Here is a 26,831-nt window from a genome sequence, read left to right on the forward strand (position 1 = left end):
TAACGTGACAGAACTGTGGGAATCATGGAGCCAACATGGTCCAGCATTCTTGTGGAACGCTTGACACCTTGTAGCAGGCCCTGACGAATTGAGGCTGTTCTGAGGGCAAAAGCGGGTGCAAATCAATATTAGGAAGGTGTTCCTAATGTTTTGTACACTCGGTACATATTTCTCTGAAATCTGGTTGCGTTGTAACAAAGGAGAATAACAGGGAGAATTTACGTTGGTGGTTAGGAGAACTAAAACGACAAAGGTTAGGAGAATTTAGGTAAAAGGTTAGGAGAATTACATTAAAAGGACAATTCTGCAACTTTTCAACCACCTATTCATTATGCTCTAGCACCAGTCTAAATATGTAAAAACGGTACGTTTCTACATTGCCTTCATAAAGTATTCACACACCTTGACTTTCTCCACATGGTGGTGTTTAATTGTCAACTATCTACACAAAATACTCTAATGAAAAAGTGGCATAAAAATTCTAACATTTGTTAAAAAATCTAAATAAAACACTAATATATCTTGATTAGATTAGTATTCAACCCTCTGAGTCAATACATGTTAAAAATCCCCTTTGGCTGTGATTACAGCTGTGAGTCTTTCTGGGTAAGTCTCCAAGAGCTTTCCACACCTGGATTGTGCAACATTTGCCCATTATTCTTTTCAAAATTCTTCAAGTTTTGTCAAATTGGTTGTTGATCATTGCTAGACAACCATTTTCAGGTCACGAACCTCCCTGGTCTTTGTGGTTGAATTTCACTGCTCGACTGAGGGACCTTACAGATAATTGGGTGGGGTACAGAGATGTCGCCATTCAAAAATCATGTTAAACACTATTATTGCAGAGTCCATGCAATTTATACTACCGGTCAAAAGTTGTAGAACACATACTCATTCAAGGGTTTTTATTTATTTTTTTAACTATTTTCTACATTGTAGAATAATAGTGAAGACATCAAAACTATGAAATAACACATGGAATCATGTATTAACCCCCCCAAAAAATTGTTAAACAAATCAAAATATATTTTATATTTGAGATTCCTCAAATAGCCACCCATTGCCTTGATGACAGCTTTGCACACTCTTGGCATTCTCTCAACTAGCATCACCTGGAATGCTTTTCCAACAGTCTTGAAGGAGTTCCCACATATGCTGAGCACTTGTTGTCTGCTTTTCCTTCACTGTGGTCCAACTCATCCCAAACCATCTCAATTTGGTTGAGGCCGGTGGATTGTGGAGGCCAGGTCATCTGATGCAGCCCTCCATCACTCTCCTTCTTGGTCAAATAGTCTTTACACAGCCTGGAGGTGTTGGGTCATTGTCATGTTGAAAAACAAATGATAGTCCCACTAAGCGCAAATCAAATGGGATGGCGTATCGCTGCAGAATGCTGTGGAAGCCACGCTAGTAAAGTGTGCCTTGAATTCTAAATAAATCAGTGTCACCAGCAAAGCACCCCCACACCATAACACCTTCTCCTCCATGCTTTACGGTGGGAAATACACATGCGGAGATCTTCCATTCACCCACACCACATCTCACAAAGACACAGCGGTTGGAACAAAAATCTCCAATTTGGACTCCAGACCAAAGGACAAATTTCCACCGGTCTAATGTCCATTGCTCGGGTTTCTTGTCCCAAGCAAGTCTCTTCTTCTTATTGGTGTCCTTTAGTAGTGGTTTCTTTGCAGCAATTCAACCATGAAGGCCTGATTCAAAAAGTCTCCTTTGAACAGTTGATGTTGAGATGTGTCTGTTACTTGAACTCTGAAGCATTTATTTGGGCTGCAATTTCTGAGGCTGGTAACTCTATAATGAACTTATCCTCAGCAGCAGAGGTAACTCTGGGTCTTCCATTCCTGTGGTGGTCCTTATGAAAGCCAGTTTCATCACAGCGCTTGGTTTTTGCGACTGCACTTGAAGAAACGTTCAAAGTTCTTGAAATGTTCCGTATTGACTGACCTTCGTGTCATAAAGTAATGATGGACTGTCATTTTCTTAGCTTATTTGAGCTGTTTTAGCCATAATATGGACTTGGTCTTTTACCAAATAGGGCTATTTTCTGTATACCCCTACCTTGTCACAACACAACTGATTGGCTCAAACGCATTAAGAAGGAAAGAAATTGCACACATTAACTTTTAATAAGGCACACCTGTTAATTGAAATGCATTCCAGGTGACTACCTCATGAAGCTGGTTGAGAGAATGCCAAGCGTGTGCAAAGCTGTCATCAAGACAAAGGGTGGCTATTTGAAGACTCAAAATATATTTTCATTTGTTTAACACTTTTTTGGTTGCTACATGATTCCATATGTTATTTCATAGTTTTGATGTCTTCACTATTATTCTACAATGTAGAAAATAGTAAAAAGAAAAGAAAAACCCTTGAATGAGTAGGTGTTCTAAAACTTTTGACCAGTAGTGTATGTATGTAACTAGTTAAGCAATTTTTTTATCCTGAACTTATTTAGGCTTGCCATAAGGGGTTGAATACTTAACTCAAGACATTTCAGCTTTTAATTTTTTATTAAACTTGTAAAATGTCTAAAAACATGATTCCACTTTGACATTATGGGGTACTGTGTGTAGGCCAGTGCCTTTGAAAGTTGACATTTCAACTTTCAAATGGTACCACAAAGAAAGGGGATCCACACATCAGAGAATCTTGAGTTGAATTGGAATATTTGTTGTTTTAAATTATACTGACAATCCTCCATAGGAAACCTATTGAAGTCATAGAAATATAGAATAGACATTACCAAGTTGTCATTTGACAGTGGGTGGACCGATGACCATCTTTGTGGTAATAATAAGAAATAAAAATGTCAATTCTATTTAAAATTGCAATGGTGTACCAGCTAAATTACAAATGGTTGGAAGGGATAAAAAAAAAAATCTGAGTTTATGTGTTTTTAAATAGACGTTAAAAGGTTAAACATTTCAGAACCTTGATTTAAAAACTTTTCACAAGAAATTATCAAAGTTTGACAACCCTGTTTGTAAGCTTTTAAATAATATCAAACTCAACCATTTGTCTTTTCCAGTGGCATTCAGATCCAAAAAGTCACTTTCGGACCACCACTTCCGTGGCCAAACATGTATGGAAAGTTCTGTTTACATCAAAAAGGAATACTTTCAAAAAGTGAATGCAAATCTATTTAAATTCAAGCACTACATATCAAAGCATAGTGTTTCACATGACTAATATACACAAACCTAATATAGTGTGACTATCATGAAATAACCAAACGAGTCACTCCAATAAATCATTGTGTAATCACACACCAACTATGAAGCATGTCTGAGCCTGTAGTAGACAAAAACAAACATATGCTGCTACATGCTGTCACCTACTAGTCCATGTCTACTCCCTTTTCCTCTAGAAATTAATAGCAAGAACATCTATGGATGCCAGTTCAAAAAGTCTGCTGTGTAGGCCTACCTTACAAAAGTAGTGCTCTCAATAGTGACAAAGCAGTCGGTAATGAACCTTGTTCATGACAATGAACAACACTCACAGCAAAAGGAAATGAACAATATGAAGGAAATGCATCTGGTACGACATGCGTAAACAAACAGATCGCACTAGTACGGTGCTGATTTTCAATGTAGAAGATACTCTCTGATGCTGGTACTGGTTAGCTAGTATGCAGAGCCAGAAACATTATGCTTCCAGTATTGCTACTTTCTCTCCTGCCATGCTACTGGCTTTTTTTTTGCCTGCACTTATCCTTGTATCTGGTTCAAGATGGACATGTGTAATATTCAAATATCTTTGTTTGTGCGCCACCACTACCTCTGCCTTCCCTGTCACTGCTGCATAATTTGCTTGTGGCCAGCATAAAAAAAGCCACACCTGATGTCAACAGCAGGCGTCGACGACCTGGGTGGGGATTCCACAGGCTGAAAATAGCCCGGAGGGGTGGACTGACTGAGTTCCCAATCTGAGTAGGGAAGTAGAATAGCTAACAAGCTAACTGTTTACTTATGAGACAGAAGAAGGAAACACCCCCACATTGGTGCTGAGATGAGTGGGCCAGGCAGCGGGAATGTGTTTCCCATAAAGCCTGGGAGAGCCTACGTGCTGGGAATTGGCTGTAATACGTGTGCTGGAGCAACAGGGGCCTTTCCTCAATCAGTGATTGAGTCTGACAGACTATGATAATCTACACGGAGATGACGATAAATATCCCTGCGTGTTTTTGGGAAGGTTGACAGACAATGAGGTCATTGTGCCTGGAACTGCTATGGTACCACTCACAATGCAGTAGCAGACATGGAAATAATAATTAATTCTTATTTCTATGGTAGCAGAAGACTGTCATTTCCTCCAATGCTTCTGGACAAAACAAAAAATTGACCATGTCCACTGCATGTGATCTAACAAAGGGCTTAATAGATGAGTGAATGTACTGCAGCCTTGTCTATAAAATAAAAATATTTTAACTTAAAATAGGGCAAATGAGGCCAACTTCCACACAAACATTCCAGTGACGTTAATGTAAGATCAGGTACAAAAGTTTGAATTGTGTGGACCTTTGAGGACTTTGTTTTCATCTGATAAGTGTCTGCTAAATTACAAAAATGTAAATGAATGTAATAAGACAGAGGCCCAGTCTCTTAACCAGAGTGACTAACAGTTAGTGCATTCATCTTAAAATAACTAGGTAGGCCAACTACACCACAGTCATAGTAAGTACATTTTTCCTCAATAAAGTAGCTATCAGCAAAGTCATAGCAAGTAAGCAAAAAATAAATAAGAAAGTGTTAGTTCAGGAAAGGCATTCTTAATTTAAAAATGTATGAATACATTTATACCCAACTTCCCCTGACAGTCTGGCTGTGATTGACTATCCTCGTTATTTTATTGTTACTTTAGTCTATTTAGTAAATATTTTCTTAACTCCATTTCTTGAACTGCATTGTTGGTTAGTACTGTAAGTAAGCATTTCACGGGTAAGGTCTACTACACCTGTTGTATTCCGCGCATGTGACAAATATCATTTGATTTGATAGCCTGGCCTACATACTGTGTGGTTACATTTTACACCCTCTCCCTTTGTACTCACACAATCTTCCATATTCAAAATTCCATGCAAATAATGCTGCTGTGACACTGACAGAGTAATGTTGACTAGCTGTCCATATACTTGTCCTTATATAGCCATTTCACCAAGACAGAAGACTAACTGTTGAACTTTGTGATTTGCTATCCGATTGACTGTTTAATATCCAATGACTCCATGACCGTATCAGTCTCAAATAAAGTTTAGTAAGGCCTAAATCCTAAAGAGAACTGTAGCCACAGCAGACATACACTCATGATAAGGATGCAGATGAAAACACTCACAGCTAACATGAGTAAACAATTGTGGTCACCCCACTTGTTTTGGTAAAAAGCTGAGGGATGGGCCTGAAGAAATGTAACCACTCTCAAATTCATAAACAGAGCCCTGACCATGCAAGATATCAACATTATGTTTGAAACATGTTGAGGCTATACAGTGTTTGTGTACATTTACAATGTTTACAAACATTGGAGCAAAACACTTTATATTTTGGGCTCTGGTGAGGTTTGACATTTGAACTAAGCTCATGAGGCATTTATAAAAAGTTTTCAAGAATCAAGGGGTATTGATCATTAAAGTATAAGTCAAAAATGGATGTAACAACTGCAGATTTCCTCTTTAACGATGACTCATAACACTAGAAGGAACTGTACCATCCTTACACAACCACTAGTCACAGGCCTAATGATTTCCCTACACTAATCAATCAATTCAATGTAGAATATATGTGATATATTTTACCATTGTATCATCAAAACCACTTCCTAGGTTTGCATAACATGTAATGAGCAGTAAAGCATTAGCTATAAGTAACATATGCAGTTGCGTTTTTGTTGTTTCAATGTTCCCTTGTCATGCTGTTGGGTACATGAATCCAACGTCAACCTGCAAACCAAGTTTGATTGAATATCATGGGGCGCTTCCACAAGCTATGTTTTCCACTTTCACAGCAGAATTATTAAATATTGTAAAGTTGTTATTAGGCCTCTGAAACGTATAAGCATCCATAAACATAACAAGCAAACGTATCACTACGAAGTGCAACGTAAGCAATGCTAGCGAGCTAGATGCTAAAGTTAGTTAGTAGTAGCTAACCTGCTAGGCTAATACTTCAAAGTATGCTTAATAGCTAACGTGAGTTTGCTTCGCCCAGCTCGTTGCGTGACGAATCAAACGTTAACCATACTCAAATCGAAAAGCAACATTTGTCAAATGCCCTGAACCTAGCTAGCTAGTTATACCGGTTTGTCTAACTAACGTTAGCTACTGGTAATGTGTGCTTTAGCCTAACTATTAGTTACTGTGCTAATTTAGCTAGTCAATACACATTAAATGGACATTGTTAACATTAGCTAGAATAGCTAGCCAACGTAAGCAAGCTATCATAAATTGACACAACTAACAAAATAGACCAGTTAGGTAGCTAACGTTAGCTAGTTATCAGAAACAAAAACAATTAGTTAGCTAGCTACATTATTTTTATTTTATAAAGTTAGCTAGCCAGCTACACTTGACGGCTAGCATGGTTAGCTACCTAACATAACAGCTAGCTAGAAAACGTTAGCTGTACATTTGTCGCAAAAATAAAACATGTGGAACATAATCCGACCTTATCTAGTTAGCTAGCCATTTATAATTTTTGTAGAACCACCACCATATACTTACAATTTCCAATTAAATGCCATCAACCTTCAGCTGTTATGATAGCTAATATTGTTGTATTTTGTCGGTCGCCATGTCGACCACGTAGCTGGATCCTGGCAGTGGCAGTAATGAGCTAACTAGGTGGCTAGCTTTTAGCTAGGCTGTGTATGTCACAGCAGCACACTATGCAAAGCTGCAAGCAAGACATACAAAAATATCAACACATCGGCAGGTTACTATAATACAATTTCTCAGAAGAAAAGGCTTGCTGGTTTGCTTTACTTTCATTTACATCATTTTTAAATTAGTACATGCATATCACTTTTATTGTACATAATATGCGGTACGCTAATTGGTTTTTAGCAGAGACATGTATAGTCAGTCCATCCTACTCCCAGTCTCCAGAGGTTTGCTGGTTTGCTTTACTTTAATTTACATAATTTTTAAATTAGCACATGTATATCACTTTTATTGTACATAATATGCGGTACGCTAATTGGTTCTTAGCAGAGCCATGTATAGTCAGTCCATCCCACTCCCAGTCTCCAGAGACATAACACCATTGAAATAATTTGAATCATGTTGCTTTTGTTGTTTTTGCCATGTACTCCCCACTTTTTCCCACGAATTGGTATTTTGACCAATCACATTAGATCTTTTCACATCTGCTCTTTTTTAGAGCTGAACTGATTGGTCAAACAAAATATCAGAATTTGGCTGCCTGTCTAAACGCAGCAGCAGTTACTTATTATACTAATCAGCATACATTATTAGAATACCACCAAGTTACATAATCGTGTTTTTTTTTTATGGCTATATGGTTACTATTTGTAGCCGTTAAAAAGGTCTCAGCAGTTCGAGGTGGGAGACACTTTGAAATGTCCATCAAGTAGTCAGTGGAGCTTGATGGTATTTCTTTGCTTGGTACTAATATGTGTAAGCATATCTGACACTACTATTGATCATGGTCAACATTAGTCACTCTGGCATATCTGATGAAGTATACTTTTATTGAACTTGTTTGCTACTGTTGTCACACTTAGTCAACCTTCCTAATGTTGAGTTGCAAAGATCTGTTACTGTACTCTCCTGTCATTGAAACACACACACACACACAAAACTAGAGGCCTACTGTTTGAAAAGTTATTTTTGTTTTGAGGGTTAGTGTATTGAACACAGAGAGACCCATACCTTTACCATTTTCATTCTGATACCTCACAGTTTTACACTATTGATTTTGGTTGGTGCTGTCATCGTCTTACAGATTGTTTCTGGGTAGTGGTTGTGACTATCTTGTGTTTCAAGTTTCAAGTTTTAATGTCACATAAACAAGTACAATGAAATGCCTTTCTTGCAAACTCAAAACCCAACAATGTAATAATCATTAACAATGTATTACTACAAAAATACACAATAAAGTAAGTAAGGAAGTATACTATATACAGGAAATATTTCAAAAGTCAGATCCAATACTATATTAACATGTGCAGGGATCCTGGGGTGATGGGGTAGATATTATTAGGGGGAAGGGGACTAGGATATAAAAACAGAGTAGCAGCAGCTTGTATGTGAGTGGGTGTGCAGGAGTGTAGAGTCAGTCTAAATGTATGTGCATATTATGTGTGAGTGAGAAAATGATGGAGTGAGTGTTTATGTGTGTGTTGGAGTGACAGTGTGTGTGAGTGTATAGGGCCCTTTGAGTGTGCATAGAGACAGTGCAAAAGGCTGGTCATGGCTCACATCAACACAATTATCCCAGAAACCCTAGAGCCACTCCAATTTGCATACCACCCCAAAAAATCCACAGTTGATGCAATCTCTAATAAACTCAACACTATTCATTGACTACAGCTCAGCATTCAACACCATAGTGCCCTCAAAGCTCATCAATAAGCTAAGGACCCTGGGACTTAACACCTCTCTCTGCAACTGTATCCTGGACTTCCTGACGGGCCACCCCCAGGTGGTAAGGGTAGGTAACAACACATCAGCCACACTGATCCTCAACACAGGGGCCCCTCAGGGGTGCGTGCTCAGTCCCCTCCTGTACTCCCTGTTCACCCATGACTGCATGTCCAGGCACGACTTCAACATCATCATTAAGTTTCCAGATGACACAACAGTGGTAGGCCTTATCACCGACAACGACAAGACAACCTATAGGGAGGAGGTCAGAGACCTGGCCATGTGGTGCCAGGACAACAACCTCTCCCTCAGTGTGATCGAGACAAAGGAGATGATTGTGGACTATAGGAAAAAGAGGACCGAGCGCGCTCCCATTCTCATCGACGGGGCTACAGTGGAGCAGGTTGAGAGCTTCAAGTTCCTTGGTGTCCACATCACCAACAAACTATCATGGTCCAAGTAAACACAAAGACAGTCATGAAGAGGGCACGACAAAACCTATTCCCCCTCAGGAGACTGAAAAGATTTGGCATGGGTCCTCAGATCCTCAAAAGGTTCTACAGCTGCACCATCGAGAGCATCCTGACTGGTTGCATCACTGCCTGGTATGGCAACTGCTCGGCCTCCGACCGCAGGGCACTACAGAGGGTAGTACGAATGGCCCAGTACATCACTGGGGCCAAGCTTCCTGCCATCCAGGATCTCTATACCAGGCGGTGTCAGAGGAAGGCCCTAAAAATTGTCAAAGACTCCAGCCGCCCAAGTCATAGACTGTTCTCTCTGCTACCGCAAAGAAAGCAGTACCGGAGCGCCAAGTCTAGGTCCAAAAGGCTTCTAAACAGCTTCTATCCAAGCCATAAGACTCCTGAACACCTAACCAAATGGCTACCCAGACTATTTGCATTTCCCCCTCCCCTCCCCCCCTTTTACACCGCTGCTACTCTCTGTTGTTATCATCTATGCATAATCACTTTAATAACTCTACCTACATGTACATATTACCTCAACTAACTGGTGCCCCCGCACATTGACTCTGTACCGGTACCCCCCTGTATATAGTCTCGCTATTGTTATTTTACTGCTGCTCTTTAATTACTTGTTACTTTTATTTATTTTTCCTATCCGTATTTCTTTAAACTGCATTGTTGGTTAGGGGCTCGTAAGTAAGGATTTCACTGTAAGGTCTACACTTGTTGTATTTGGCGCATGTGACTAATACAATTTGATTTGATATTCTCAAGAGCAGTGTGCGTTCCTTCTTTTTTCTCATCTTATTCAACTGTTACCATGCACCTGCAAAAAAGATAGCTCAGATGTGCGAGTGCCTTTTGAATTTTGAAATTAAGTATATACTAAGGACTCATGCATGTTTTTGAAATTTGTTTTTATTTAACCTTTAACTAATGCATGTGCGCGTATCTATCTATATGTGAGCAGTAGGGGGCATGATTGCAACCCCCAAAAAAACCTGCCTGCAACTAGGTTTCCATCTGCTGAGATTTATATATACACTATATATACACACTAGATGTCTGACAGGGGGCACTGTTTTGAAGCCACATCATCGTGGCACTCCCCCACCATTGTAAAAATATATTTTGGAAGCTATAGAAAGGAATTTACTAACGTCTACATTTGATATTGCCACGTTTATTCTATTACAGACACCTTTATGCATACTTTTAAATTATATTATGTGAGCTAAACATATTTTTAAAATATTTTTTTTTTAAATCCTGAAAGTATAATTTTTGGAGAGCACTAATGTTTCTGTCCACACTACAACAACAAAAATACTTAACATGTAATTTATTCCTTGAAACATTTAAATTAAATACTATAGAATTCCATTCATTCTTATGGAGGACTGCTTTTCTGAGTGTCAATATGGCCGACCAGTGGCTTCAAAGCTTCTCCATGGCCAAAATATTGCTTCAGCTATCCAGGGTTATATATACATCATTGAGTGGCAAGGAGTGGAATGTTAGCTAAAGAGACTGGTACTCAGACTAGGGGGACTTACATTGAATATATGATTAAATTCCAATGATTTAAAGGTGGGATGACCTAGTAATTTTAACCTAGTAATGTCATGTCTATTATGCCACCACATCAGATGTGGGGTATCACCTTTGGGGTCAATTCAATGGAATAATATGCAATCAAAACAGAGATTAATTATTTGATTAACTTTGATGTCACCATAGAAATACATTATCATATCAATGTCACAAAGGTCACCTGACTTGGAATGTTTACTGTTACCGCACAAACCTTGTTTGTTCCAATAATAACATTTTGGACAGAAAATCCCATGATCCTTTTTGAGAATGAAGAAAGCAGGTAAGAGGTTGGTGGTCTGGAAGTTATGAAGAACCTGACAAGCCTGAGGCAGCAGTGTGCAACACCTTAGCCAACCACCAGCCAATCACCTCAGCCCTGCCCTGTACCAGTACCTGGACTCCACCCCACACCGATGACCTGTGACTTCATGGTGGCGCCTGAGGCACCGTTTATGGAGTTATGGGACCTCTGGGAGGGCGCAGGGGACCAGCTCTACAAGGCCAAGTGGGAAATAACCAGGGAGCACTGCACTGGATGAGGCCACCTGTCTCTAAAATGACAACTGGTGAAACCACACAAGACACTACGCTGTTAGGCTAACAATTATCTTCACCTCACGATTCAAAAGTGTGTGTGTAAAAATAAAGTTATTTAATTCCGTCATAAAGATGTATTCCTGCATTCCTTTTATTTAATTCCTCCAATGTTGTATCCAGTACTGGAATACTACTGTACAGCACCTGTTTTACTGAAAGGAAGTGGCTATTTGAAAGAGTTAACATACAAAATGTACAGAATAGAAAATAGAGGATGAGAAACAGGAAGTGGGAGTTCTGGGATGCAGAGGTGATGGAGAAAGGAAATCAGTGACGTGGGGGTTAGGGTGAATACATCTGTCATTCACCAGATTGTACACAGAGCTTGGGTTAGTCCATTTCCAAATTTGAGATCGTATTGGCTCTGAAAGAGTGCTTCTCATTTTTTAAATTTAACTAGGCAAGTCCGTTAAGAACAGATTTTTATTTACAATGACGCGGGTCTGTAGTTACGCCAGTGCCTTAGACCTCGGCGCCACTCATTTACACATCTGTAGTAACTGAATTAAATTTAAAATCACTAGTACTTCTGTTAATTCTAGATAGGCCAGTTGTGTGTGATATGGCAGCCTTTTCACAAAGCAGTGAGGCGAGGTTGACAGTGGGTAGTCTCAGTCAGAGGGGGTGGGTCTTTACTGCAGGGTTAGAACACTGGGTTTGGGTGGGCCTCAGGGGAAATGTAGTGAGCTAACTAAATAGAACAAAAAATAAATATTCATTAAAGACAAACTACCATTAATACAAAAGTAAAGAAAAAAAACATGATTATAGTACATATTTATTAAGGCAATCATAAATAGAAAGTTCAAGTTCAGAAATTAAAAATAATGCTGGAGCCAGCATTTCATGTAAACACACACAAGAAATACAAGTCAACATGAAAGAAACTTAAAATATTTACAACATTAAACTGAAAAGTACAACAAAATAGGCATGAAGGTAGTCTGTTTCACCATGTAAGCAGACTTAAAAATCCCAACATTGACTATAAGTAGGTGTCCACCAATTACCAGGAGATTGGGTATCAGTAAGAGGCCAAACTATTATAAATAAACATTTACAAAGAGCTAGATACATCATGACGCCACACCCTCTTCCACATAGTTGTAGTAGAAAGGCAACAAGTACATTTTGTGCACAGACAAAGAGCACAGTGGTGAAGAGACTTGGTCTGTTTCAGTGGTCCTACACAAATGTACACATTACAATCAATGAGCACCATGAAGATTCCAATAAAGAGGCATTCAAAACAATCTGTAAACAAATGTATGGAAGCATTTAAAAATATCTTACTAAGAACACAACCACACTGACAAATCGCAATGGATTCGACAATACATTTCGAGTTTCCTTTGCATTAGTTCCCGTGGTCCTTTAGAAGAGTTTCGGCAGCTGTCTAAGTCTACTCAGGTTCAAGAAATTTCCCATCGACCCCTCTGGTTGAGGACACTCCCTTTGTATTTCACCTAAAGATGGCAGCCGTTTTGCACCATTCTCCTTGTCCGAATGTTGTTTGGCGCCGCATGCCAAAAGCTGCATTTTAGGACGCAAGTGCCTGAGTAGCTGGCTTTGAGAGTCTGCGTGTGGCCCCTGCGGGTGGACAGATTTGGAATGTGGCAACTCATTGGTGATGTTTTTCAGAACCAAACCTTTGCGCTCCCTCTCTCCCTGCCCTACTTGTTCCTGTTGAACATGGAACTGTATGGTATATCCCATCTCCAACTGCTCCCCCTCGGCCCTGTCGTCCTCCTCACTCCTACTCCCCTCCTCTATAAGCCCGTACCTTCTCATGTACTTGCTGGTGGCGAAGGACATGTTGTTGGGAGACAGGATACAACTGAGTCCCACAGTGCTCTTCGCCGCTCCAGGCTTCTCTGAGAGCGGTGTGTAGGGGCTGAACCTAGGGGGCTGTTGCCCTTCCCCCACAGAAAGTCTAGAGAGCTGCTGGTCGCTGAGGTACCGGAGGGCGATGGCGTTGTCCTCCAGGCTGAGGTCCACGCTGCCACTGGGGCCCCGCATGCTGCTTCCCGTGGACTCCAGGAGGGTCAGTCTGCTGATGACTGCCTCTGGGTTGATGCCGGCCAGGGTACTGGGGAAAGTTAACAGGAAAACCTTCTGCATAAGTAATGTAACCTATATAATTACTCTTTAAGATGTGCTGTAGTGTATGCCAATTGAAGCATTTATTTTTTAAGTCCTTTTTGGATTTACATGAAAATGAGAGAGAGAATAAGACTATTAGCAACAGTAATAGCATCTATGATCTACATACTGTAGGTACAAAGAAGCTGAAGTAAACATGACAATTCGATGCTCACACCTGGCACTCTCCATTGAGCTGCGTGTGACCTTGCCCCTCGAGACGGCAGAGTCTAGATCCACATTGACCCCTAGCTGCCGCAGCTGGCGCAGTGTGGCGTGGAGCACCTGATCCTTCCCTCCTGGCGGCTGCTCTCTGGGCTCCGGCCTACGGGAGCAGAGGGGAACAGGGCTAGGGTATGACTGCTGGGACTGACAGAGGGACAAGGTGCGTTTCTCCTGCCGTGGGTATGAGGTCCGTCTGTCCTGTTCCTCCTCATCTTCGCCCTCCTCGTTCACTGTACCCTGGAGACGGCTGTTCACTTGGCCCTGTGGAGGAAAGAAGAACTTAATTAATTGATAAGCACTTTTCATACATTTAGTGGAAAAAGCGACAAATAGTCAGGGATCAGTAGGGAGGTTGGTCACATAACACGTTGTATATTAACCATTTCACTGCAATACTATATTCTGTTGAAGCCTATCCAGAAATAAGTATACCAGGATAAAAGCTGGGGCAAATACATCACCTGGGCCGTGCTCATAACTATTTTTGGTTTCCTTTCCTAGCCTAGTTTCTCTCCATACATGGAGCAAATGAAGTACCTATATATATTTTTTTTTAAATGAGTCTCACCAGTAGGTCTTGATAAAACCTCTGATCATCCTCCACTACTCTGGGCTCCTGACTCTTGGTGCTGTCCCTCTGTGGAGACTGGGACTGGTAGTACATGCTTGCACTCTCCCCCAACACAGGGCTCTGGAAGGAACCGTCTCCAAACGATGACTGAATCCTGCAGCAACCGCGCAAAAACACATGCTGTTCATAACACAGAAAGAGTTTACTGAAATGGCCGATTGGTGGCACCAGTGTTCAGATGGTGGGATCTCCCTTCTGAAACCAATTGTGAGGGCTCACCCTGACATCCACATATTGCCCACGTTCTTGTGGCTGGATTTTAGATTGAAAACTTGGTCTATTTCGTTCAACCATTGACGACTCACCATTGTGGAATAATGGGAAGAATTTATGTAAACTGCTTAAAGGGGAAATCTGTGCTTGCTACATCAATTTTTTTGACTTAAATTAATGATATAGAGGGCCTCCCGGGTGGCGCAGTGTCTCTGGGTTCGCGCCCAGGCTCTGTCGCAGCCGGCCGCGACCGGGAGGTCCGTGGGGCGACGCACAATTGGGCTAGCGTCGTCCGGGTTAGGGAGGGTTTGGCCGGTAAGGATATCCTTGTCTCATCGCGCTCCAGCAACTCCTGTGGCGGGCCGGGCGCAGTGCGCGCTAACCAAGGGGGCCAGGTGCACGGTGTTTCCTCCGACACATTGGTGCGGCTGGCTTCCGAGTTGGAGGCGCGCTGTGTTAAGAAGCAGTGCGGCTTGGTTGGGTTGTGCTTCGGAGGACGCGTGGCTTTCGACCTTCGTCTCTCCCGAGCCCGTACGGGAGTTGTAGCGATGAGACAAGATAGTAATTACTAGCGATTGGATACCACGAAAATTGGGGAGAAAAAAATATATATTTATGATATAGCTATAAATTATTGCACAATATAACTTAAAAATGCCTCATGAGCTTAGTTCAATTGTCATACCCCATCAGAACCCAAATTCAAGATGGTGCCGATAGAGATGGCAGCTTTGCTTCTAGTCCTTAGGAAAATGTTTAGTATTTCATTATTTATGTATTATTTCTTACATTGCTAGCCAAGAAAACCTTAAGCGTTATTACATACAACCGGGAATAACTATTGGATATCAGAGAGACGTCAACTTACCAGCACAACGACCAGGAATTCGACTTTCTCAAAGCGGATCCTTTGTCTGCACCTCCCAGGGCATTTGAACTGATTCCAGAGGCCGACCCAAAACAACGCCGCTGGAGGAGAGAGTGCAGGAGCGGTCTTCTAGTGAGGCTTCGGATGCGCACACACCACCCACCACTCCCGAGTATTTTACTCGCTAATGTCCAGTCCCTAGTTAACAAAGTCGACAAATTCAGGGAAAGAGTTTCTTTCCAAAGTTTCATGGAAACATGGCTAGCTGGGGATATGCTGTCGGAGTCCATACAGCCAATGGGATTTTCAGTGCATCGCGCCGACAGGAATAAACATCTCTCCGGTAAGAAGAAGGGTGGGGGTGTACGTTTCATAATTAACAACTCATGGTGTAATTGTAACAACATACAGGAACTCAAGTCCTTTTGTTCACCTGATCTAGAATTCCTTACAATCAAATGCCAACCATATTATCTCCCAATAGAAATCTCCTTGGTTATCGTCACAGCAGTGTATAACCCCCCGCAAGCGGATACCAAGAAGGCCATCCAGGAACTTCACTGGACTTTATGCAAACTGGAAACCATATATCCTGAGGCTGCATTTATTGTAGCTGGGGATTTTAACAAAGCTAATTTGAGAACAAGGCAACCTAAATTCTATCAGCATATCGATTGCCGTACACGAGCAACACGCTCGACCATTGCTAATCTAACTTCCGTGATGCATACAAGGCCCTCCCCCCACCCTCCTTTTGGAAAATCTGACCATGACTCCATCTTGTTGCTCCCTCCTATAGGCAGAAACTAAAACAGGAAGCACCCGTGCATAGGCCTATACAACACTGGTCTGACCAATTGGATTCCACGCTTCAAGATTGCTTCGATTACATGGACTGGGATATGTTCCGGGTAGCCTCAGATAATAACATTGACGTATATGCTGACATGGGGAGCGAGTTTATAAGGAAGTGTACAGAAGATGTTGTACCCACTGTGACTATGAAAACCATCCCTAACCAGAAACTGTGGATTGATGGCAGCATTCAGGCAAAACTGAAAGCACGTACAACCGCATTTAAATCTTGGCAAGGCGAACGGAAATATGTCCGAATACAAGCAGTGTAGTTATTCCCTCCGTAAGGCAATCAAACAAGCAAAGCATCAGTAGAGACAAAGTGGAGTCGCAATTCAACGCCTGAAACACGAGACGTATGTGGCTGGGTCTACAGACAATCACGGAGTACAAAAAGAAAATCAGCCCCGTCGTGGACATCGACGTCTTGCTTCCAGACAAATTAAACAACTTCTTTGCGCGCTTTGAGGACAATACAGTGCCGTCGACGCGGCCCGCTACCTAAGACTGTGGGTTCTCCATCTCCGAAGTGAGCAAAACATTTAAACGTGTTAAACATCGCAAGGCTGCCGGCCCAGATAGCATCCCTAGCAGCGTCCTCAGAGCATGCGCAGACCAGTTGGCTGGTGTGTTTACGGACATATTCAATCAATCCCTATCCCAGTCTGCAGTCCATACATGCTTCAAGATGGCCACCATTGTTCCTGTTCCCAAGAAAGCTAAGGTAACTTAACTAAATGACTATCACCCCGTAGCACTCATTTGGCATCATGGTGCTTTGAGAGACTAGTCAAGGATCATATCACCTCCACCTTACCTGTCACCCTAGACACATTTCCTACCTACCTACAGACTTGATATCATTGGCCACTTTAATAACTTTATGAATGTTTACATATCTTGCATTCATCATCTTATTACGTATATAATGTATACTGTATCCTTCACTATCTATTGCATCTTAGCCGCTGTCACTGCTCAACCATATATTTTATACTTATATATTCTTATCCCATTCCTTTACTAGATTGTGTGTATGAGGTTGTTGTGGAATATGTTAGATATTAAGTTTTGTTGTGAAATTGTTAGATATTACCTGTTAGATACTGCTGCACTGTTGGATCTAGAAGCATAAGCATTTCACTACACACACAATAACATTGTTATTGTTTTAACAGCAGATTGAAAGGTTAAAGGGGCAGAGTTCTAGGTGGCCAACTACGACATTACTTTCTTGCATGCACCCTTCCAGTCAATTCTAAATAAGGGTGGATCAGCCAGGGCCGATGGCAGGAAACAAGCATTCCGTTTGGAATGCAGCCAACCATTCTATCTTACCTCTGGTGCATTGACTGGTTGAAGGGTGTGCCTTTCACATGTCCCTCACTGCCCCCACACTCTTCTTCCGTGCAATTCATGTGCCTGCTGTGGGTGAAGCTGGCACTGCCAGAACTCCGACCAGAGGAGGACCTGCTGCCATCGGGGGCGCCAAGCCCCCTGTCCGTGTGCCACTCTGGCTGTTGGCGCTTGTCCTCATCGCAAGCGGGGGCATCGATGGGGTTTCCCCAGAACAAACTGGCACCTACACATAAAGGAGAGATACATTAAGAGTTGAGTAGCTAAATGTCTAGTCAGTTAGCAGCCATTCTAATCCAGAGTGACTTGCAGAGAGTGCAGTTTATAGTTCTATGTTGCAAACCTTTACCCATGGAGTCAGGGAAATACTCTCAAATGAACCACGTGTGAGATCGCTGAAACCAGTGATGAGTCCAGTACCTGTTTCTACAGCAATGCTGGCATTCCTCCTGGTGTGTTGTCCTGGGGAGATCTGTGTCTGCATGGCTGCCTGCTCAGTGGATGGAGAGGAGCTGCTCCCCCCTTTCCCCTGAGCCGCCAGTAGCTTCTGGATCTGAAATAATTGGTACATCAGGATTGGAAAGTCCAATGGTAAGAAAGGTTGAAAAGTTGTTCGCTAAAGCCCGAAGATTGGTACAGTGTCAACCACAAACGACACCGTAGAGAGCCTGACCTGTGCCTGCAGTAAGTTGAGCTGCCGGTCTTGGTCCACCAGGATTCTGTAGGCGTCAGAGGGCAGGAGGCCCATGGGCCCATCCAGGGGGGAGAGAGACTTTGCCGACTGGGCCTGGCAACACTGGTTCTGACAGACAGGGGCCGGCCGCTCCAAGCAGGGTCCCTGGGCGGTGAAATGGTGTAAGTGTGGGCCCCCGGGGTGGCACAATGGGCTGTGGTGAGGGTGTGTTTGGTGGGAAGGGAAAATGTGAGAGGTGGGGGGGTTACCATCGGAGTTGGAACAGAGGTGCCTAACTGGGCTGTTGTGGGTGCCTGAAGCTCCCTGCCAGTAGTTGGGGTGGTACAGGGGGGTAACATGCTCATGTGGGTTGAAGGAGCAGCACCCACAAGGCTGGTTCATGTTGTGGGTGCTGTGGAAGTGTTTGAGATGGACAGCGGGCTGTTGGTGAGTGGGCATGGGGGCTGAGGGGTGACCGGGGCTCTGGTGTGGAGGGGCTCCGACGGGGGAGGCCCACTTGTGAGAGAGGGGACCTGGTGCTTGGTGGAACTGCCTGGCCTGGTGGACTGATCCATTAGGAGAGAAGCCTGTCTTTGGAGAAGAGGAGGAAGATGAGGAGGAGGAAGAGGCGGACGTCTTCCCGAACTGTGGAGGGGTTGATTTCCTGCCAGAGGAAGGGGGCCGGAGTGGTGGTGGCTGCTGCCCAGGGGTGAATAGGAATCCTCTGCTGCCCTTACCATGAGTGTCCATGGCGGGGGTCAGGGGCCTTCTGATGGGTGGGGGACCACTGAGTGTGGTGGGTCCCTGGCCTGGGCGTCTGGTTGCCCCAGGGTGGAGCTGGTGGGAGGGGGGGCAACCACCTCTGGGCAGCAGAGCTGAGGGGGGAGGATGAGGGGGGCCCATGGTCTTTCCATCAAGGAAGCTGCCGTCCATCACCAGGGAGAGCTCCGGCACAGAATGGTGGACCCGCTTGGTCTGAAACAATATGGAGCATGTCTTTTAGAACAGAGTTCATATCAACAAATAGGTGATACGAGTCAAAAGAGAGAGACAGAACTGACCTGCTGGGTGAGAGGGTGGGGGTTTGGGGAGGGCCTGGGGGAGAGGTCCTCGTCCTCTACTCCAGAGTCATAGTCGTTGATAGACAGTCTGTTCTGAGGAGAGGCTGCCACTACCGCAGGGCTGACGGAGAAAAGACAGACAGGCACTGTCGAGCACACTGTCTTGATAAAGCCTTTTGTAATCAGTCTACCTCACTGAACTCCTATGAAGTCATACAATTCTGTAAGAGTATCTTTCTCATGAGTTTAGTTAGTATTCAATAACATTTATGACTAATGATTTTCTTGTGATCCAAACAGCCACCACTCAGAGTGAGATGGCCCTAATCACCTTGACCACTAAGAAAACCATGTTAATACAGAAGTTTGAGAGAAGAACTTGTGTATGTATACCTTGTGAAGGAGGCACGGGACACCAGTTCCCTGAAGAACTCAGCCTCTGTGTTCTGGCTCTCAGCACTGAGCTCAAACTGCAGAGTATGGCCCTCAGACACCTCCACATTCTGTACAGACAAGGATCAAAAGATAAGTGTCATATATTCACATGGATTTACCACCATATCTGTTGTAATAGTGGGTAAAGGGCACTAGAGGGCTTTTCATACTACTGAGCTGAGCCAAACCAAGCTGTACTGAGATGGTAAACATATCCACCATAGATAGTTGCTGGAGGGGACAACCTGAAAGGGAAATGTCCAAGCCAGCACAGTTCAGGAATACCTGTGCCTACCTTGTAGAAGGTGAGTGACTCGGTGCTAGTGAGCAGTTGGAAGGTCATGTCCTGCTGCTGACCACTGCAGGTCTGGACCTGGTAGAACTCTGGCTCCCTGTGGGTCAGCGAGTACAGCACCACCAGGAACGCACCGCCCTCTGACGTCACCCTGTAACGACAAACCAGGGGTATGTTCAGTATAAGGCAAACGTTGTGGAACACTAAACGATACAAAAAGTCAGACACGGAGCTGCCTAAACACAAATCCAGACTACCCGAACAGCAAACACACCGCGTCTCCTGTTACAATTATTTTGGTGCTTTCCCCAAACATCAACCCACCACCTTTATAAGACGCCTAGAATATGTAGTTTCTATACTAACACATTATTTCCTTACTGATTTGTCCTTATCTTATGTTTATAAAAAAGTGTTTTTGAACATGTGACAATATCAACAACACATACAGCACTAGAGCCAGGCCAACTGGGACATGACAGTCAGTGTGAACAGATGGGCATCCCCACTCACTTGTCCTGGAGGGAGGAGCTGAACAGGTACCTCAAACACCATGCCCACACCTGGGGGTTGGAGATGTGGTTGACCCCACTCAGCCATCTGCCACAGATAAACAGTAACCACATCAATCAAACTGTACACTCCTGCGTTGGCTCACACACACACAAACAGCTTGACTAAATGAACCCAATAAGGACAAATCCTTTGTGGTTGAGATTATCTCTAATGAATGGAGGGGGATTTACACACATCCAAAATAATAACAAGCTGGACAAAAAATATGTCAATAAAGTAGATAGTGGGCATACTCACAGTCCCACCAGTGGTAGAGTTTTGGCCTGTGGGTCAGACTCCAGTATTAGGAGCAGTTTCCTGCTTTGATCCATGGTCAGAAAGCTGAACAGAATAGAGAAGAAGTGAAACGGGGGCATCCATTTTCTGATAATACTGCGAAAAGCTCTTAAAGTCTGCTCAAAGTCAAGTATTCTAACCTTAATGCACCCCGTTATTGGCCTATGTCCTTACCCTCATTTGTGGCTAGCGCTGCTGTGTAGCGGCTGGGTGAGGCTGGTCGGTCCACTCAGGTTCCTGGCCAAGGCTGTGGGGATGATGAGCACGGGCCGAATGGGCACAGCGTCCAGTGTGTTACCAGGGGTGACGGCGGCCCAGCGCAGGCAGAAGCCCAGGCTGTCTGTTTGCTGGGAGCAGCCAAGGTGTGCTCGCAGGACCAGCAGCTTGGACAGGTCCAGGGACTCCCGGGTGCTGCAGCAGTGCTGGAGCATCTGAACAGGTAGGGAGAGAGGGGTGAGAAGTTGTGCAAACATGACAATTGCGATGAAAATGTAAATAAATTTAAAAAAAAAAATTTTTTAAATAAAAATTCTGCTTTACTTCAGTAAATGAAACAGTGTTTCATTTAAGAGGGGATGGGGGCTGCTTATTTTCTCGCAAAACAAATCAGGAAATTAGACAGGGTAAAAAGCCCAGTTTAGAATTAGCAAGCCAAAAAAAATACTTTGACAATAGGCAGTTCAGTGATTAGCAGCACCTGTTGCTGACAGGTTGCAGTAACTGCCAAGCCCGGGGTGGAGGGAGTATGCTCCTTCTGTTACCCGGGCAACAGAAAAGGTGGGTTACTTCGATAGGCAGTTAGAGGGTGGGTTGAGTTTGACAAGGTGCAGTTCGGATTAATGTAAATTCCAGTAGGAATAACAGCATTGTGTAAGAATATGTTGTATAGTTATTGCCAGTAAGCATAAAGCCTACAGAACTTGACAAGCATTAATTGTATTCAAATATAACAAAGGACATTTACTTTCAGTGCAGACGTTTACACATGAATGTTACCTTGAAAGAGATGTGGAACTCTTCTGCAGAGTGAACCATGGTGTCTGTGGCAGCAACCCCCTGGGTTCCAAACACGCACAGCACCAGGAGGTCCCCGGGCATCAGGGCAGTGGGGACCTTTTCAGAGGAGCCGGGTTGCTCCCGGCCCAGGTCGAACCGGTCCAAAGTCAAAGTCACACCCTCTTCATCTTGAAAGAAGAGAGGAGAGAGAGAAGGGAGTTCACATTAATCAAGGGAAGGGACAGGGGGAATTTTCAAAATAAAAGCACTTAAGCTAAGATTTGTCCATTTGAAAGCAAGCTGTAACATATGTACTCAATCCATCATTATCATAATTATTTTTCATCTAAAAAATATAGTGACAAGTTCTCTTAAACTATGAATATTTCTGTGATAATGCCTATGGTAATCTCACCAGAATCCACAGCAATAGTCCCCAACAAGTAACAGCTGAACTGGGGCTTGTTATTCTCTCGGGAATGCCGGTGGGCCAAACGAAGAACTTTCTCCACCAGAAGTAGTCTGGGATTTCTGTTCAATAGAAAACAGGTTTTTAAGCACAAGGCAGCACGTGATCTAATTACAATCACAGGGTGTATTTCAAAAGAATGTGGCTTCCTTGTCTCCTTTCGTTCAACTGAACTGATTTGAGAGAATTAAGCAGCTGCAAGTAAGCCAGCATATTGCTTACACTGGCCAAGTATTTAAAATCAGTACAGACCAAGGGAAGGAGATGAGAAAGCCAACGTGGACTACTGAGATGCATCCTAAGTAGTCACGGTCAAAAAAGAAAACAGTAGACTACCTGTAATAGGATAGGTGGAGGCTAATCACATCCCCATTAGGTGTGGTGTCCCATAAGGACAATTTGGATTTGGGGAAGGTGATGGCAGCAAGAGCGTTCTCTGATGACCTGTGGTATGGTTAACATCATCAAATACTAGTGTCAGACAAACTTTCCGTGGGAACTGTTATAGTTATTGTATTAGAATTATTAAAAAACAAATTACACATGTACCAGAGCTTATATGTATAAAGGATGAAAGCAAGTACATACCTTGTTGTCATTTTCAGATTCTCTGGTTTGTAAACATTGGCCAGGACGTGAGATGACTATCCTTTCAAATTCACTTGAACACTCATTTCTGTGGTGAGGACGGGTAAAGTGAAGTGTCTCTGTCAACAACTAGCTAACTTTTACATCTTATTAGTCAAAATATGTGTGTGCATGTGTAACAGTATAACTTTAGTACGTCCCCTCGCCCCGACCACGGGCGCGAACCAGGGACCCTCTGCACACATCAACAACAGTCACCCACGAAGCGTCGTTACCTATCGCTCCACAAAAGCCACGGCAACCAGTGATCCGGGTCAACAGCATCAATGTAACAGTATAACTTTAGACCGACCCCTCGCCCCGACACGGGCGCGAACCAGGGACCCTCTGCACACATCAATAAAGTTATACTGTTACACATGCCACAAGATACAAATGTGCAAGTAATTCACTTACACTAAAAGACAAACTAGATGGCAAGGTGACGTTAGATACTTAACATAAACTAGTTAGAAGACGTTGGCCATCTGGAAAGCTTAGGAAATGGCATAGCTAGCAAACCTACATAACGTTAGCTCACACACCCATTCTTACCTATTAGTCAGCCCTAGTTATGACCACATAGCACAGACAGTAATCTTCTTCACCAAACGTAGCTAGCTTATCAGATAGTTAGTTAGTTAGCTAGCTAAATAGCAAGCCAGGCAGCTAACGCGTTAGCTATCATTTCGGTTTGCGTGCCACGGAGTCGTGTTGGCTGGCTGAAATGTTGTGAGAACTGTCCTCGAGCAGTGGTTTCAAGACTTCCTCCGCAATGTCAGAGCGGCCATATTCGCGGTAAGTCCACAATGTATCAATCTATTTTCGCTAATATTTAACTTCAATTGATAGCAAAAAAAACTAACGTCGTATTTAATGAATCACTTTCCACGTTGCTGAACACAAAACACAAACAGTCCTTGTGATAAATCTAATGTAAATTAATTGTGGCGCTGTTTCCATGTTCCAATGGCGGGCCAAAAAATACAGCCAATTGAAGGCTCGGTTTCATGGCTGCTGACCTATCAGAGGAGCTGAAAATATTACTCGCTCAACCCCATATGCTCAATCGAAGATTATTTCAACCCATATTTGCAAACATTCTTGCAATTTGTGCAATTTACAACATTGTAGATATGAGTCAGGTTGTGGTTGCAAAGAATATGAAATGGCTATGACGCTACGCTAGTATGTTACGTATTGTAAAGGGAAACTGCGTTTTGATACTGATAACCATTTGAATTACAGTTTTTCCCAATTGCTAAAACACAATTTTGCAAACTAGGCTGGTTTTATCAAAATACTTAACACAATTCACAAAACCACACCCAAACTGCAAAATACCTCATATGCTGCAAAATTAAGCACTGCAACCAAAACTACATATAGCATTATCAAAATCAAACGTTTGCACGAAATGGCACACACTTCATTCATATTACCAGATTTTTGTCTAACCAACTACACACTGTTGGGCATAATGAAAAGCACTCTCATCTTTAGTACACTTTGCCATAATACTAAAATAGTTCAAATTGTAGAAAATTCTTCAGATGCACAGAAATATTTGCAGATACACACACATGCTGTTGAAACATTTATTTTTTTACCAAACAAGTCAGTGCAACATATGCACAGCAGATATATTTACATTGGACTGAACAAAAATATGCTCACAAAAAAACAATAAACTGAAAAAGAAAATTGCAGAAAAAATATGTAGAAAAAAAGAGGCAAGAAAAATAATTAGGCAGCATCTTGCCACACAGCTGGGTCTGGCCACAACGCCTCGTCCACATCACAGGCAATATCTTCCCTTGCCAGACATCGAGGGAAGAAGCGCCTTGAGTGCCTTATCCATCCCTGAATCGCACCCACATCAATCTCATCACATGCCTCTTCCATAGCCTGCACAAGAGGCATGCGCACAAAGGCCTGCCGGTCGTATACCTTCCACCGCCATGCCGAAAATAACTCTTCTATGGGGTTCAGAAAGGGTGAGTATGGTGGGAGGTATTGCACGAGAAATGGTGGGTGGTCAGCAAACCAGTTTTGGACTGGGGCTGCACGATGAAAGCTCACGTTGTCCCATACTACAACGTACCGGGTTCTTTGATGGTCTGCATCATTCATACGCTCTGGTGGTATGAGAATGTTGTGGAGTCTGTCCAGAAATGTGAAAATATGGGCTGTGTTGTATGGTCCAAGGTTGGCATGACGGTGGAGGACACCATGCGTATTGGAGATGGCAGCGCACATTGTGATGTTCCCACCATGTTGGCCAGGAACATCTATAATGGCTCTGTGGCCAATGACGTTTCTCCCCCTTCTTCTGGTCTTTGCTAGGTTGAACCCAGCCTCATCTATAAAGATGAACTCATGTGGGATTGCATGAGCATCCATTTCCAGTACTCCCTGAAAACAAAGAACAAAAGCAGTCAATATGGTGTTATCCAGTACACTGGGAAACAATGTTGCGTGTAGTGTACTGCAGTCAATATTGTACTTACATCCACATATGCTCATCTGACCTCTGTTTCTTTGAGAGTTTCTCTCAAACGGCACCTTATAAAGTTGTTTCATTCTGATTTGGTTTCGCTTGAGAATGCGAGCCAATGTGGACAGACTGACTCGTTGAATGTTGTTGAATATGGTGTTGTCTTGGATTATGTGGCTTTGAATTTCTCGTAATCTGATTTCATTATTTTCCAAAACCAAGTTAACAATGGCAGCTTCCTGTACCCCGGTGAACATTTGGCCCCTTCCTCCACCATGGTTGCGTCTCTCAGTCCTTTAGAAAAACAAAAAAAACAAAATATAGGGCTTGGACAATGCAGCCTAAAGATATTTCCCCCACAGTAGAGTCAATTCTACAGGAACTTTGTGCAGTTAGGGTATGACATCAGCCATTCATGAAGTAAACAGGTGTCACCCAACTGATACACTATGACATGGGGTGTACTACATAGTGTGAAAGAAATTTTGGTTACGCACCTGTACTGCAGTCTAAATGTCCGGATGACACAGGCGACAGTAAAACGGCTCAAGTTGGGCTGCACTCTCTGTCCAGCCTCTCGCATTGTCAGCCCATGGTTGATGACATGATCAACTAAGGTTGCTCTGATTTCATTTGAAAGTTGTTGTCTTCTTTGGCCATGAACTCCTCTACCAGCTCTACCTCTATCTCTCACTCTTCCTCCCCCTCTCATTCTCACCCTCCCACTTCCTCTTCCTCTCTCTGCAACGGCTTCCATTGTTGTTGTAAAACAAAAGGTGCTCACCTATGGTCTTTTCATAGTGCTTACTTCCTGATTGAAGTGGTAACAATTAACCATTGAGGTGTTTGGCCAGGTGGCACATGTATTGGCCAATTAGCTCATGTCGTGTCATTTTGAATGGCAGTGTTTTGAAATGGCAAACATGTGACTTTATGTCAGATTGTTGTGTATTATGCAGAGAACCGTGTGCAGTGCATTTAAAAAGTGCCATTTTGAATTGCAAAATGTGTGTAAAGCAGAAAATGTGTTTAGACTTTTGGAGACTTGAGAAGAGGTTTTGCTCTCTTCGTGTCAGTTTAAATAATTGTGCTGTGCATGTCATTTTAGTGTGTTAGCAATTGGAAAAAACTGTAAATCACAAATAGCACAAGGGGGCGCAATTTTACCAGATATACAGTAATAAATACTCGCATTTTCCATAATTACGTAGTTTATAATCTGTATTGACAGAAGCAAGCACATTAAGCAAACATAATAAGTACATCACAAGTCTACATCAATAAAAATGTCAAACCTAATCTTTCACAAGTTACTTTTAATTTCTAGATATTACAAGTCATAGAAGGGCTTTT

At 42.8% G+C, this 26,831-nt stretch overlaps 2 protein-coding genes and 1 long non-coding RNA gene across 3 annotated transcripts in view; all 3 read right to left on the reverse strand.

Annotated features, from left to right (window-relative positions):
- The window catches only part of LOC120053708 (roquin-1-like), a 29,828-nt gene extending 22,999 nt beyond the window's left edge, over nucleotides 1-6,829 (reverse strand). Inside the window, exon 1 of the mRNA XM_039000907.1 lies at nucleotides 6,740-6,829. The gene's annotated coding sequence lies outside the window, so the exon portion shown is untranslated. The remainder of the gene's footprint in view (nucleotides 1-6,739) is intronic.
- A 5,227-nt stretch (nucleotides 6,830-12,056) lies between these two features.
- On the reverse strand, nucleotides 12,057-23,110 carry LOC120054004 (SCL-interrupting locus protein homolog). The gene is given in 18 exon segments (XM_039001358.1): nucleotides 12,057-13,372; nucleotides 13,604-13,911; nucleotides 14,219-14,375; nucleotides 15,363-15,745; nucleotides 16,298-16,304; nucleotides 17,556-17,799; nucleotides 17,994-18,126; nucleotides 18,247-19,221; nucleotides 19,308-19,428; nucleotides 19,701-19,810; nucleotides 20,038-20,188; nucleotides 20,551-20,637; nucleotides 20,851-20,934; nucleotides 21,064-21,320; nucleotides 21,886-22,073; nucleotides 22,301-22,416; nucleotides 22,691-22,798; nucleotides 22,943-23,110. Coding segments are annotated over 18 exon segments (4,155 nt in total). The 5' UTR covers nucleotides 22,954-23,110; the 3' UTR covers nucleotides 12,057-12,657.
- Nucleotides 23,111-24,667: 1,557 nt separating this feature from the next.
- Nucleotides 24,668-26,115, reverse strand: LOC120053385. The gene is made up of 3 exons (XR_005477501.1): nucleotides 25,976-26,115; nucleotides 25,492-25,772; nucleotides 24,668-25,396 (listed from the first exon to the last, which is right to left on the reverse strand). It is a non-coding gene; the product is annotated as an uncharacterized LOC120053385 (long non-coding RNA).
- Nucleotides 26,116-26,831: the final 716 nt, after the last annotated feature.

The sequence above is a fragment of the Salvelinus namaycush genome, chromosome 9 (genome assembly GCF_016432855.1).
Source record: "Salvelinus namaycush isolate Seneca chromosome 9, SaNama_1.0, whole genome shotgun sequence".
Taxonomy (NCBI): domain Eukaryota; kingdom Metazoa; phylum Chordata; class Actinopteri; order Salmoniformes; family Salmonidae; genus Salvelinus; species Salvelinus namaycush.